The sequence below is a fragment of the Leptosomus discolor genome, chromosome Z, assembly GCF_034619465.1.
Source record: "Leptosomus discolor isolate bLepDis1 chromosome Z, bLepDis1.hap2, whole genome shotgun sequence".
In the NCBI taxonomy this organism is placed as follows: domain Eukaryota; kingdom Metazoa; phylum Chordata; class Aves; order Leptosomiformes; family Leptosomidae; genus Leptosomus; species Leptosomus discolor.
Window position 1 is genome coordinate 64,951,703 of NC_141419.1, and position 14,507 is coordinate 64,966,209.

The 14,507-nt window shown below is 42.8% G+C and overlaps 1 protein-coding gene across 1 annotated transcript in view; it reads left to right on the forward strand.

The window, feature by feature from the left end:
• The first annotated feature begins 3,398 nt into the window (after nucleotides 1-3,398).
• The window catches only part of TNPO1 (transportin 1), a 59,047-nt gene continuing 47,938 nt past the window's right edge, over nucleotides 3,399-14,507 (forward strand). Inside the window, exons 1-2 of the mRNA XM_086479999.1 lie at nucleotides 3,399-3,503; nucleotides 7,843-7,918. Of these exons, the coding sequence (XP_086336125.1) occupies nucleotides 3,399-3,503; nucleotides 7,843-7,918 (181 nt within the window). The remainder of the gene's footprint in view (nucleotides 3,504-7,842; nucleotides 7,919-14,507) is intronic.

Genomic DNA, 14,507 nt, shown 5'->3' on the forward strand with positions numbered 1-14,507 from the left:
AGCAACAGGAGAGACTGAAAGACCTAGCACCAAGTACACTAATGTGATGGTAAGGACACTTTCCAGAAAAAAGTTTGGGTTCATCCCCTAGGAAGAAGCAAGAATTGAAGCCTGCCTTGTGCGTACTACTCTAGCTACTGCATTTTTGAATGACTTAGTAGTGCTACATATTGTAGCCATTCCTTTTGTTTCCTTGTATGACAAATGCCACATATGTGTCATTTGATATAATGGGTCATTCTGAGAGAGAAAGGGAAGAGAGTATTGGCACCAAAACTGAAGATAAAAAAACTACTTCTGGGCTTTTTGTTGCTTGTGTAAAACATGGCAAGGTTTGCAGAGAGAGAAATGAAGATTTAGATTAGTGTTTTGTGGGGTTTTTTGATTTTTTTTTTTTAATATTGCACATTGTGGTGATACCAGTGGATTCTGGCTAGTGCATGACTTCTGGAGCTTGGATAATAGAGAAATCAAAGATTAGGCTCAGCATTTGTGCAAGACTCTTCAGTGAACATATATAGGTGAAGTGTTTCAAATTTATTTCTGGTGTGTTCCACTGACTGAGTGGGATGAACCAGGCCATCTTACATTTGAATGGTAGCTTTGATGCCTCTGCCTGGTACTTCGTTTAACGTTGATTCTGAATTTCTTTCCACACAAGAAGATTCTTGCTTGAGGGAAGCAGGTGGTAGAAAACAAAGAGGCAAAGGATACAGAAAGAAACTATTTTCTCATTTTTTCTAAAACATTCTTTGCTTGCAATCTGAAGGTTTTTTCCTCGACTCAGTTAAATTATTTTCCCCTCTCCTGCTTCGTTACAGAATTTAAAGTATTAGAAATAGGTAAGAATAATTTAAAGGTAATGATCAAGAAGGGAAGGTATCCAGGAGGGTGAGGTATCTGCTTTGGTTTCTACATATGCTGACTTGTTCCTATATGGAATCTAAGGACGTTCAAGGACCTATCTTGGAAGATGATTGTCCAAAGCATTTGGATGTCCCCACTAACTGGAAAGGCTCCCATTCCCGATTTGTAGACCTTTTTCTCTCCTTTCACTGCGGAAAGATCTTACCAGGATTTAATTCTGGTCACATTCACGGAGAGGAAACCTATATTTTTCTTAGTTCTGGATCCATGGCTTCTCTTCCTGCTTTTTCCTGTTCTGTCTCTCAACCTCCCTTTCTGGTCTATTCCCTTGTTTTCCATATTTAATATTATTTTTGTCTAGTGCACTTGGTTTCCTGATAAAATTAGACAAATGTAGTCCTTGTGTCATAATTCTGAATAGTAACTTCTGAAGCTGTAATCAATTTCAAACAAACTTGACAGTGGGCCAGAAGTCTCAAAGATAATCAAGTTTCTACAGCGTTCCTGGTAAGGCAGCAGCTGGGGCAACGAGGTCCAAGTTAGCTCTTCCTTGATTTGTTGGATCTCAGCTTTTGTCCGCTCCAGCTGTGCAAGCTTCACTATGGAGGGCTCTCCTGCCCACATGGTATGAGCCATGAACATTGGTTTTAATGGCCTGGGTACACATCCTTTGTTTTGACACTTGACCTGTACTGAAGGGAAACCAGTGGAGATTCACTGTGATCACAAAAATCTTGTATAAACCTTGTGCCCATCCTTTCCTAGTATCTGGTGCGTTGCCTTCACACATCTACTTTACTAACTCAGTCTAGTATGTTTCAGTGTGATAAGCTCTCAAGAGGTGCGCTGCTTCAGTAGTCTGTCTCCCAAATAATCCTATGATAACTACGGCAATTGCTTAAATAGAAGTGCTTAAGAAACATGTCCCATTTCTTGCCTTTTTTTTTAAGATGTTTTTGTTCTCTGCATTAGTTTTGTTTTCTTGTGTGCTGTACTGCATACTTCTCTGCTATTTAGCCATTTCCTGCTTCTTCCAGTGTGCATGCTTTCCTGATTCATCAAGTACCCTCTGTCACTGTCCTCATTATCCAGATATGTAGGTATTATATGTACACTGCCTGTCTTTTTGCCTATGATGGTTTCTTCTGCTGTTTTGCTGGAGACTGTGCAGTACTAATTTTGCCTCCTTCAAGAATAGTGGCTCATAGTAATAGAAGGGAAGTTGGCTCAGGGCACTTCTTAGCACCTGAGACTGGACAGCTGACTGTCAGTATTGGGGTGGTGAGACGAAAAGCCACACAGCAAATTACCTGCGACACACCACTGGGAATCACTAATGTTCCCCGTCCTCAATGCCACTGAACAGCTGTTAAGGCTTTGATGTGTGGCAGACTGTCCGAGTTCTGCACTGCAGGAGAAAGTGAAACTAGTTTTCATGTCGCGAAGCAAGGTGCTTAAGAACAGTGACTAAAAGTAGGATTGTAAAAAGCCAAGGAATTACTGTTTTTGATATTTTAGACCAGTTTTCAGCAAAATATGTTCTTATTTTGCCCATTAGCCCATTTAATATGTATAACATTAAAAATAGCTATATATAAAAATATGTCTGTAATGCATGTTTTATATATATACATATGTATCAAAATTGCTAATTTTGACCTGCGATCTCCCCCTGATATATTTTAATGCTAAGGGTAAGATACACTAGGTGTTCGAAGCAGCTTCTTTTGAGTTTCTTCCCCCGGCCCCCTGATTCTTGCGTAGTTGGTCTTATTCTCTCCTCACACGTGGAACTGGGAACCTCTGCTCAGCACTCAACCAAATCACGTAGAAGTACAGCAGACGGCAACGCAGGTTCCACGTTCCTGGCTCCTGGGTCTGCTTTCACAGCCCCGCTTCTCCTTCGTGGGCGGCAGCCTCCCCGCTCGCTGCCAGGCGCTGCGGGTGCGCGGCCGCAGCTGTCCCGGGGGGCCGGGCCGGGGCTGGTGCGCCGCTTCGCCCCTCGCCTGCCGCGGCTACCGGAGGTTTCTCTTTCTTCTCGCGGGGGTGGCTGCGGCGGAGGCGCCCGTTTCCCGCCGGCCGTGACTGAGGGGCACGGGTTTTGTCGCCCCCAGGCTCCCGGCGGTGTGGGACACAGCGGGGGAAGGCTGACGGCGGCGCTGGCGGGCCCGAGGCGGCCCGGGCGGGCGGAGACGTGCCGAGGCGTGCCCGACGCTAGGACCCAAGAGGACGCGAGAGGGGGCTCTTCGGGCCAGATTACGAATCCGCCGTGAGTCAGTCAGCTCGGCGCACAGCACAGCGGGCGGCGGCGGGAGAAGGTTGGTGTTGTCCCTCCGTCCGGCGGGGCCGGGCGGTTGGCGGGGTGCGCGCCGCGGGGGCGAGAGCCAAGCGGGCCGGGCGCCGCGGTGCCCCCTCCCTTCCTCCCTCCGGCTTGCCTGCCTTCCTTTCCGCCCTCCCGCCTCCCCCCGCCTCGGCCCTGCCGCGCCGCTAACCGCGGGCGCCTGTTGTCTGGTGTTTTCCAGCGAGGCAAGATGGAGTATGAGTGGAAGCCCGACGAGCAGGGGCTCCAGCAGATTCTGCAGCTGCTCAAGGAGTCGCAGTCCCCGGATACCACCACACAGAGAGCCGTGCAACAAGTATCCTTGGCCGAGGCCTGCATCGCGCTGGCGGAGCGGGGCCGCGGCGGCCCGGGCGGGCGCTGGGGAGGCCGGGGCGGGCGGGCGGGTGGAGCGCGGCCTGTGCGGCAGCAGGCCGGCGCTGCGGCAGGCGGCGGCGGCGGCTGGGCCTGCCCGGGAAGCCGCCGCAGCGCGGTGGGCCGAGCCTCCGCCCGAGCGGGCGGCCGTGGCGCGGCGTTTGAACCGCCGCGGCGGCCTGCGGGCCGCGGGGCCGCCCTCCCCCGGGGAGTGGGGGGGGCCGGGCACCTGTTGCGAGTCTGGAGCCAAGGGCCGGGTTGGTTTTGGGGTTGGGTTTTTTTTTTTTTTTTTTTCTTTTTAAAGGCCAGGCTCTGGCGCGGCTCCGCCGGTATCTGACGCTTCCCCGGGTTCCCTCACGCTGGGCCAGCGCCCAGCCTCCAGCCGCGGAGGGGGGGGAGCGCGGCCCTCGTCCTGGCGGATCTCCGCTGAGGCGGCCGGGAGTGCCCGCGGGCCGCCGGACCGAGCGGGCGGCGCGGCGCGGAGTGCCCGTCGTCTCTGCGGCAAAGCGGGGGCGAGCAGGGGCCTCCTGAGGTAATCCAGCACTGGGATTCGAGGCGAAAGCCGTAGCTGGCGGGGGGAGTGCCCCTGGCGGAGCCGCTGCCTGCACGCCCTCGTTGGCCCGCTGGCTCTGGCACTGCGCATTTTGCTACGTTGTGAGGATGTTTCTGCTTGCCTAGAAGCCTGAGCCTGAAATACCGCTCGCTACACTCGTTAAAATATGCGTGAAGGGGGAAGTCTACCGTATGTAGCTTTTTGTGCTGCTTTGCAGTGCATTTGGTGTTAGTGTGGTGGATTGTTGGGGTTTTCTACCCCCCTAATTCTTTCTTGATTTTAGAAGTGGTGAAATAGCAAGGGTTTAAGGAACAAAGATTGAGATTAAAATTTTAAATTAAGACTAATAGAAGCATAGGTCTTGAAAAATAAAGTGCTCATCTATTGTCTCCAGGTCTTTGAGCTAGCCTATTAAGTGCTTTAAAAGATCTGGAAGTCCCGAAATCCTGTGAAGGATATGAGTTTATGGTCTTGATCCCTTTTTATTTAAGGCATTTGCTTGAAGGTCTTCATAGAAAGCAGCAGAATTTATTTAAGTAGGTAAGAACATGTATGTATATATATGTTTTTATGTTATTTTAGGAGTTTTTAGCTTGAAGCCAAATTTGCTCCACTTCTAGGCTTTCATAACAGATGCGATCAAGCTTAGGAAGGCTTCTGCTCTTATCTGAAAGATGAAGGTAGTTTTCGTCTTGATCATCTTGTTCTTGCAGCTATGTTTCAGATTTTTAAGATGCTATTGCTTCCTTTGAAAAATCCTAAACAGAAGTGTCTGTGTTTTGATAATGCCCCAAAGTTAAACTGGTGCTCTTTAGTATTTAAAATAGTGTTTATAGTAACAGTGTTTATGGTGTAGCTTTAATGTAAAATTATGTTTTAAAGCTCTGCTTCAAATAACTTAATAGCATTGAATCAGAGAAAACTCAATAACAACTACGTGTTATTAGGCAGATATTCTTTATTGCGGCACCGGGCAGCACAGGGGATAACTTTTTCCATACGTGCGCACGCAAGCGTTGGGATTCTTGGCTTATATTTACAGCTTTTAACGTATTTATAACATTTCTAAGAAAAGGTTGGATTATTCTAATCATTTCCAGGAATTCATGAACATAATTTCCTGCCATAGTCCCGCCTCAGTCTGCCCAAGTTATGCCTCCATTGGTGGTCCTTGGTGGTCGTTGGGGATGAAGATCTGAGTCTTTCTCATGATTAAACTCTTGAACTTGTCCTGTGGCGCATGCCCTGTACCATCCTGGGTCTTTTCCAGTTCACAAAACCAGCTCTTGCTAGCTTCCCTCCTTTTCTGTCCTGCTCAGTCCTTTGTGTTCCTTGAGTCAAGTTGGAGGATTCCATGTGATGTCCTTCATTTGGCTAACTTTGCTTCCTTATTATCTCTAAAGACTACTTAGTTAGTCAGCAATGGATATACACATATGCATACTTCATTACAAATCGGCCTTATTCTTTATTACAGCATCTTGCTTGTTCATTGAAAAATAGCAGCGTATGTGTGGGATGGGCAATATAGGTGATGCTGTCTGTCTTGAAGATGAGTGGAAATTAACTGGACAAAAGTGCTGTTAACTGATGTTTGAAATTCTTTTTAAATGGTGGTGGTAACTCCCTGCTGTGCTGATATACCAGTGCTTTCAAGGATGTCCTCATGTTGGCCTGTAAAAGTTAGAGAAGCAGCATGTTTTTACCATTGTACTATACATCAGTTTGGGAAAATGTTTTAACACAACTTGACAGGTCATGTCCTATAATTTTTAAAAAATAAATTAAAAAAAAAAAAAGTGTGTGTCCTTTGAGACTGTTTCCACAAAAAAAATGTGGTGGCTGTTGTATTGTAGAATGCTACGCAGTAGTATGTCTAAGCAGGGTGGTGATTAATGGTTTCAAATTTAAAGTACTCTCAGTCCAGAATTTTTGTAAGATTATCAGTGTATTGATTCTGTCATACTACTCTTTATGATGCTTTTTTGGCACATTTTGGGTGCTTAGAACTCAAAGCAAAAAAGTAAGGAGTATAGGTTAGCCAAAACCCTGTGTTATGAATTGATGAGGCTTCTGATATTTTTCAGATGAGGTTGAAGTGGATGAAGTAGTTATTAAGAAAATGTGGCCTATAAGCTGTTCTTTGATGCCTATGTGAATTGAGCATTCTGTCATTAAGTTTCTATTAAGTACTGCTCTTTCAGTTCTTTCTCCTCACTTCTGCTGCTACTTCCTACGTGAGCCATTGAAATTCACAGTTGTTAGTAATGTTCAACTGGCTGTTTGGTGATTGTGTTTCTGAAGCTTGGAGAAGGAGAAAAAAATTTACAAAACGTGCTACCCGACTTCTTGGCTGTTTATGAAAGAGCTCTTTAGCTTGCCACCTTTGACAACAGTCTTTGCGTGTGTGTTTTTTCATTTCTAGGGGCCATGTAGGGTGTTCTATATTATTTTCTCTTGCCCTGGCCATCCTCTTGTTTACATTTAATCTCCTGTGTGGTTCACAGCAAAGGAGCTGTGGCTGTGATAAGTGTGCTTTACTCTATTACTAAGTGGAAAGAGGGCAGCCTTCTCTGATAAAGTTATGACTTGATGCAAACAGCCTAAATGTCTAAAAATGAAGCTTCTTAAGCTTGTGATTGAGACACTGTTTGTTGGTTGTTGGAAGGAAATGGATCCTTTAGAACTGGAAGGGATTTACTGGGTCATCAAGTCCTAGCATATATGTATTTGGCTAAGGTTTTAGCTGCTTTAACTGTATAGAGATTTAGCTAAACAGCAAGTAAAGTAAGTGCCTATGGAGCAAATAATCTTACTTCTTCCAAAAATAATTTTTTTTAAATGTCTTGATTGTTTGCTGTACTGATAATATCTAGTAGGTTTAGTAACTTAGGGGTGACACTGCACTGACTTAAAATATTATTGTTGAGCAGAATAACTGTTAGTACCAAGGTGTGAGAACAAGGTAGGAGGAGAATGCCAGATCACTGCTCTAGCCAAGCAGTGACAGAATACTGGGAAATTTGAGGCAGAATTAATGACAAATTCTAGGAAATAACTACATACCTTCACAGCTGTTCAGAAACGTGATCATTCTTCCCGCAGTTAAGGAGCATTTTGTCATTTTGGGTTTTGGTTGGGTTTTGGTTTTTTTTTTTAATGAGACTGTGGATAGACATGAACTTCTTGGTACGACAGTCTGCATTTACAATTAAAAGGCTCTCACTGCTGAAAGCTCAGGCTGTGACTTTAGCATCATAAAGAAGTATATGTCTAATATTAAAATGAGTAGCTTATCAAAATTATAGCTGTTGTGTTTTAATGCTGAAATGCTTTTATTTATTGTGGAGGGAAAAACCCCATGTATTATGGGATTGTGTCTCAGTGGTTTCCTTGGGTTTTGCAGGCTTCTAAGTGTAAATATTGAAATCCAAAACTGTACAGAGGAAGCTTTTTTAGTGTCTTTACAAATATTTTTAAGAATCTATTGAATTCTGTGTCTGTCACTGGATTTTTTTTTTTTTCAGATTTACCCACAACTAAAAGGTATTGCTTCAGTAACAAAATTACAGAAACTGTTTTTAGATTGTTCATACTCTGTATACTGTGAGCTTAGTCACAGCTGGTTGAGGTGATGCAGCAGTACATAACTCATTTAATAATCTTTATATCCAGAAAGCTGTAAATGCTGTATGTGAAGATTTGACTTTCCTTAACAGTTTTTTTTCAGAAACTAGAACAACTCAATCAGTATCCAGATTTCAACAACTACCTGATTTTTGTTCTTACGAAGTTGAAGTCTGAAGGTAAGTTCTTGAGATATTGACTGGTTTATTCTAGCTTGCAAGAAACAGGAAGCTGATGCCTATAGTCGGTTTGCCTGTTGGTTGAGCTCCATAGTCATGTAGAAGTCTCAGGAGTCTTTGTTGGAAAAAAATCTGTTAACTTATTGGAGCTTGTATTTTCAGCCTTGGAATAGATTCCATTCTAAATGTCCTATGAAATCTTCGCAGAAATGTTGGAGCATCATACCTCTATCAGACTGCAGTGAAATTGTGGAATAACTTTGATGAATCATGACTATACACATTATAAAGCATGCTGCTAAATTCAGTTATGAGAATGATGTTCATAGTAGTGAGACTGTTAAGTATTTTGAAGATTATGTACTAAAGTTGTCTGATATCTGTCAGAATCTTCATTGTGATGTCTTAATTCTAGTAAAATGCAGTTAGAGATCAACGGGCTACTTACTACTGTCTTATATGGCATGCTGTGTAGCCTTTACCAGTTGGTAAATTCTGACAATTCCTTAGTAATCATCAGGATGTGTGAAAGATTGTCTTTCCAATGTACTACAGCTAGTGATTTGTGATGTCTTTGACAGTGAAAGAAATTTGTTTCAAGATCTGTTTTAGCACATTTGGCTTCTTTATATTTGTTTGTAAATAATGTGTTAGATTGTTTGGGTTGTTTTCTGGCTTTTTTCCCTTAGTGTCCTGCTACTCGTGCTTTTTCTGCTTTCTCATGTTTCACCTTTGCGTTTCTGGATGTTTGCTTTTTTCCCTCTCAAATAGGTTTTACTTACCTGTGGCCCTGTAACATTCAAAGAATCAGCAAGAACACTATCTTTAAGTTCTAACTCGTGTTTTGGTTGTGTTATCATCTTACTTCAGGAGGAAGGAAACAGAGAGGAGGAAGAAAGTATATTTCTGTATTTGAAGGCTGGAGCGTATCCCAATGTTTTTGTGTGTTCCATGTAGGAAATCTCCTGATCATCTTTCCAACAGATCTCCTTAGGTTATCCAGTAGTCTTGTTTCACGCTTCTAATTGTTTAGACACATCGATCTATTTGGAGTTGGATGAAGAGTAGGAGATGCTAACTATTGCGAAAATATTTTATCTAAGAAAAAAAAAGGATCTGGCAAGTTGAGGGGGGCAAGCAAGTTGTGGAGAAGTAGTGAGCTAACTTCTAAGAAGAGGTGTTTGGGGTCAGGCTGCACTGATACATCTCACGGGTACATCAGGTCTTTTGTGAGACTGCCGAGAAGCAGCTGTTGCTTCAGAGATGCTCTTCTACTGCATCAGTGACGTTTTTAGAGTCATAATGTTTTGTCCACAGCAACTGGTTTTTAGCTTTGTATTTCTAGTTCATGAAACTTGCAGAATATTGAGGGCACCATAACTGAGTCCAGTGTTGGTGCTTTTCATAGTAATTGCCACATTCTACATATCCTGTTACCTTGCTTGGGTAGGACTAACCCAACCAACAGTCCTCTGTCGTCCCTCATTAGTCCCGCCCAAGCAAGGTAAAGAGACCGTCGGAACTGCTGTTTAGTAGCTACAGTACTCTTGCGTTCTCTTTTGGACCAGCAGGGGAAAATGTGATGGACTCATCAGGTGGATAACTGTCTTTCCTTTCCCCTCCTGAAGAGGGTTCTATTGGCAATCTGTCCTACAGCCTTGCCAAGTTTGTTGGCTAGGGGAAAGAACGAGTGTGCTTTACACCACAGATCAAGGCATAGGTATTCATACTGTTGGAAGTTCATGCTTTTGTTATGGCCAGTAGAAGGAGCCATGAAGATAAGCTTCCAACATCACTGACAGCGTATTCAATAAAAATTAAGATGTTTTCATAGTGCATGAGAAAAAGAGCTTGGTTTGATAGCAGATGGGACTAACCTTTGATTAAGTTTTGGCTGCTGTTGAAACCACTGCTGCAAAAACTGTGCTTAAGGATACATTTAGGTGACAGCTCCTGAATGTGGGAATTCTGTAATGGTTGATTGAAATGTGTATTAAATAGCCTGATTTTACTACTGTGAAAGCTGTACCCAATTATCTTAGGCCTGGCTCTTATGCCTCTGCAGGAGAATTAACTTCACAAGCAAAGAACTTTGCTCGCAACGCTGGCTGTTTCACTGAGGCCTGCTTCTAAGATACTTAAGTAAACGTGTAGGGAATTTGCTTTGGTTCCACACCAGAGGTACTAACTTTTCAGTTGCAAAAAGTATAAGTGCTTTTTCCCTCTGGTGTTAGCTTCATCAGGCTTCTGTGCCTGAATGCTTGTGACTCGCTGGTTTTAGGTCTATTGTGGTACTCCTACATGTATGTGGTGGCTTCCTTGTTTTTATTTTTACATTCTGTGGGCCTTGTTAAGCTGTCAAAGCTTGTTAAACTTCAGTCTTCCTGGAAAGAGATGTTGCTCTGCTACTGTTTAATCAGTGAAAATGTATGGCCTGGCTTGCAGCTATGGCATATATATGTCTAGCTTTAAGCACTTCCTTTCTTTTTTTTCTTTTAATTAGTGTGCATTTCTAAAGATAGCGTTGTGAAACTGGACAAACCCCAGTGTTACAAATATCACATAATATAAAAAATGTTGAGGAAACAGCATACAGTCCTGGAAGTCAGACAATAGTCAGGCTGATGAAACAAAATACGATCCAAAGCCATTAAAGATCGAGTTACAGGTGCTTCCCAGGAGGCATGGCCCTTTGAGATCTTCCTCAGTTGGGAGAGATGGAGTCCTGATTAACTGAAAAATATCTGAATGAAAGAAGCTTGGTTTTACTGATTTATCTGAAAGTGAAAATACTACTCAGCTGCTCTGTTAGTGTAGCTGTTTCTTCTTGGTTTAGCACATGTAAAACATTGAAGATAATGTAGTGGCAATGCCCTGCCTTAGTGTTGGGTTTGTGATTTGGCTTTTTTGGGTTTTTTTGGATGGTCTCCCCTGAGCTGAGCTGAGAATCCTGTAGGCTTCTGTATTCTGTTGATGAGTTGTTTTCTGGAATGTGTACGTGTTGCTGCTGCTTCTCAGATCACTTTCTGTATTTTGTGTGTGGTTGATTGAAACAGTCCAGTGCAGCAAAGGAGTATCAGCTTTGCCTCAGTTGTTGCTTTCTTTGCTTACCTGCAGCTTCCCTTCTTTGTTCCAAGTCATGTATATAAATCCTCCATACCTTGTTTGCATTTTTGCATCCATAGTCCTATCTGTTCCCTTGAAGGAAAATATAATATTGTCCTAATTTCAGCCTCCTTGTCTTGCTGAGGCCAGTTTTAGCCTTTGGTTAAGGTACATTGAGGCAGTTGTCCAAGCCATCTGAAGCATGAGGCAGGTCAGAGGAAGGACATCTAGGTGTTGTAATACAGACAATTCATCCTGTAAGTGGAAGTTCTGAGTTTGTTTTGGACCTCGTTGATCATAATGAAGGCATTGCCAAAGCTGTCTGTAGCAAAGCCTTGCTTTGTTTGTACCGTCTGTAGATAAATGCCCATAAAATGCCTGGTTTTCCCCCATCTCAAATAGACTGACAAAAATACCATCCTCCTTAATTCATTTGTCTTGTCCTTTTGTAGGACAACTTTGTCAATTCCCTGGTGTTTTCTTCTTATTATTTTTAACCTGGACTTACACCATGCTTTATCTCACACAGCATCTTGAATTTTGTGAATGAGCTGTGGATCTGGCTCGTGCTGAATTATCGAAAGATTATGTCCATTGTCATTCACCAATAGTATTCTCTAATCTTCATAAATTCAATTTGTCACTTAGAGCATTGGGTGTGATGACTGTCATAATCATGCTGTAATATTTTATTGATGCAAGGTTGTATCAGTATAGTGTGAGATGATGACATGGCCTACTTGCATCAGCAAAGACTACTGTGTGGCCTTCTGGTAAAATTTCTCTGTTCAACTCTAAGAAGAAATTAAATTGAGACTTTGTAATCTCTGCAGACTACTCCTGCTATGTTTCTGCATGTATCCGTTCTGTGATTGTGATCTTTACACCTCTGAGCAAAAAAAAGGGGAAGCTGTCCTTATATGGGGTCAGAATTAATGTGGCATTCTACTTGGCCTAATACGGCCTTCATGATGGTGGATGTTTTATAAAAAATTGCAAGAACAGAAGGAGTGTCGAAGCTTACCACTTCTTAGGTAAGGTTTGACGTAACTAATGCCTCTTTATGTAGTGAAAAAAAGAACAGAACTACTGATATGATATTTATTCTAGTTAAGATTCGGACTGTTCATCCTTGTTCCCAAAATGCATGTATCCTTTCTCAGATGTACCTTTTATTCTTCTTAGACAACAGACAGAGGACATGGTTAGTTTGTGCACAGTTTCTGTAAAGGTTTGCATTTGTCTCCCTCTCCCCTGTCTGTGGGCTCTTGGCAGGACCCAGGCTAATGGGAAAATATTGACACAAATGCATGATCATCCTGGTAGCTTGCTGCTGGCCCACACAGCTGTAGTTATGTATCCTGTTGCACCTATACAAAGCCTTTGTGATTTTGATCTTGGATTTTTAGTGACTGACTCTTCACCCCATCCTAATGTGGGAACTCTACTCTTTGGTCTCAACAGAGTGTTATCTCAGTGGATTGATCATGGCCTGGTGTAAGACTGTTGCAGTCAAGGATCAGAATTCTTGAGAGGAACTTTTCATCTGAAAGTGAATGAGCTGGGATTGAAAATGCTGCTTTAGTGTGTCCTTTGTCATAGGCTTTAAGGATGGTCTTTTAAGCTTATTTCCAAAATGCTTTGGGTTTTTATAAACCAGTTGGAGATAGAGCAGTGTCTTGATCTTGATGAAGCAAGTCTTGATCTTGTTCATGTGAAGACTTAGTCATTCAGAGTACCTTACTTTGACATGGAGCATCACCGTGGAGGAAGGTCCTGTCCCCATCCCCCACCCCAAGTTTTTGTTTCAACAGAAGTCTGCACAGATGGTAATTTATTGATACTAACAATTCATCAAGCTCTACAAGCAGAATTTAAAATTGCTTTTTATAAACTATTACTGGAATCCAAAGTGGGTTTTTTGAGTTTGATGTGAGTGTTTTCTGATGAGTGTTGGAATTTAAACTTGATCTGGACAGCAGTTTTCATAAGTCTGTTCCATTGTTAACTTTCTTGGCTTGTTGGTGTTGAAAGGTCTTTGAAGCTGATCAAGGAAAAGGCCATTGTGTGAGGTCAGGTGCTAATTCAGCAGCTACCAGTTTCAGGAAGGTATCTTTGATGAGCAGAATAAATCCAGAAAAGTGATTCAGCAGCTTTAACTGTTTAATTAAAACAAATGCCCCCTTACTATTCTCCCCCAATACCGTCATCTTGCATGACGTCGTTGTTAAACATATTAAAATAACTGCCAAGGAGTGAATCTGATTGCATTACAATTCAGAAGTCAAGTCAGATTAATGAGACATTCAAAACCCACCTGGACGTGTTCCTGTGTGACCTACTCCAGGTGGTCCTGCTTTGGCTGGGGGCTTGGACTAGATGATCTTTCGAGGTCCTTTCCAGCCCCTGACATTCCATGATTCTGTGATTACAGTTTAAAATACTGCATAACATATGTAGTGTTCTACTTAAACAACAGCAAAACATTTTTCCCTTAAGTTTAGATACATGAAGAATTACAAAAAAGTTAGGGCTGACTGAGTTTTAGTAATCAGTGTATAAAGTAATTGAGGTTCATAAGTATCTTAAGGGAAATCAAGTCATGAGACAATTAATTTTGTCAGATCAGTAAAAATTCTATGTTTTTCCTGTATGCTGGCTGATTCTTCCTTTCCACGCCTTTGTAGGGATATTGTACAGATTTAAGGAAAAGGCTTCTCCTAAGTAGTTGTATGGCGTACATACATACCACATGTGAGAAGTGACAGATTATTTGTTTGTTTGTTTGTTTAAAGTCTTGAAAGAAGCTTTGATGTTATCCAGTGGATTGTGTTATGTGATTCAATGCTTTGGGAATTTCTGGAGCTCCTTATTCTAAGCATCCAGAATCAGAGTGTGGTATCTTCATTATTACCTCTTTCCTATCCCTGAAGCCTGTGTAAGGAAAGCATTGAGAAAGAACAGGTAAAATAATAAGTTTCTTGGTCATAGGGAAAATTCCCAAAGAGCTACCAGGCCTCAATCTTCCCCCAACATACACAACGGCGTTTGAGTACTTACCTTGGAAGAGTCTGGGGCTGCTACCTGGGAATACACTTGTGTCCAGAAGAAACAAAAGCACTCCTGGAGATGCCTGCGAGAGGTCCTGGGAAACTAATGGGAACAGAACTGCCTCTAACTTTGACAGAACTCCTTGGGTAGCTACCTTGGAGAAATCTAGGGCTGCTACCTGGGAATTCACCCATCTCCAGAGGAGGCTAACACACTCTAGAAGATGCCTGTTTCCTGGAAGGAAGCCACCTGAGGAGACTTGTGTATGTTCAAGGCAGGTCCGTGCTCTGAACCTTGTTGGAAGTCCTCCCAAGCAGCTTTGGAGTGTTTTGGCCTGTAGACTGACCTGGTGCCTTCATGTACTTAATTGCATTGGTTTAGGTTCTTCAAAAGTGCTATTCACTGTAAGCATTTTGGAGCTGAGTCTTGGAAT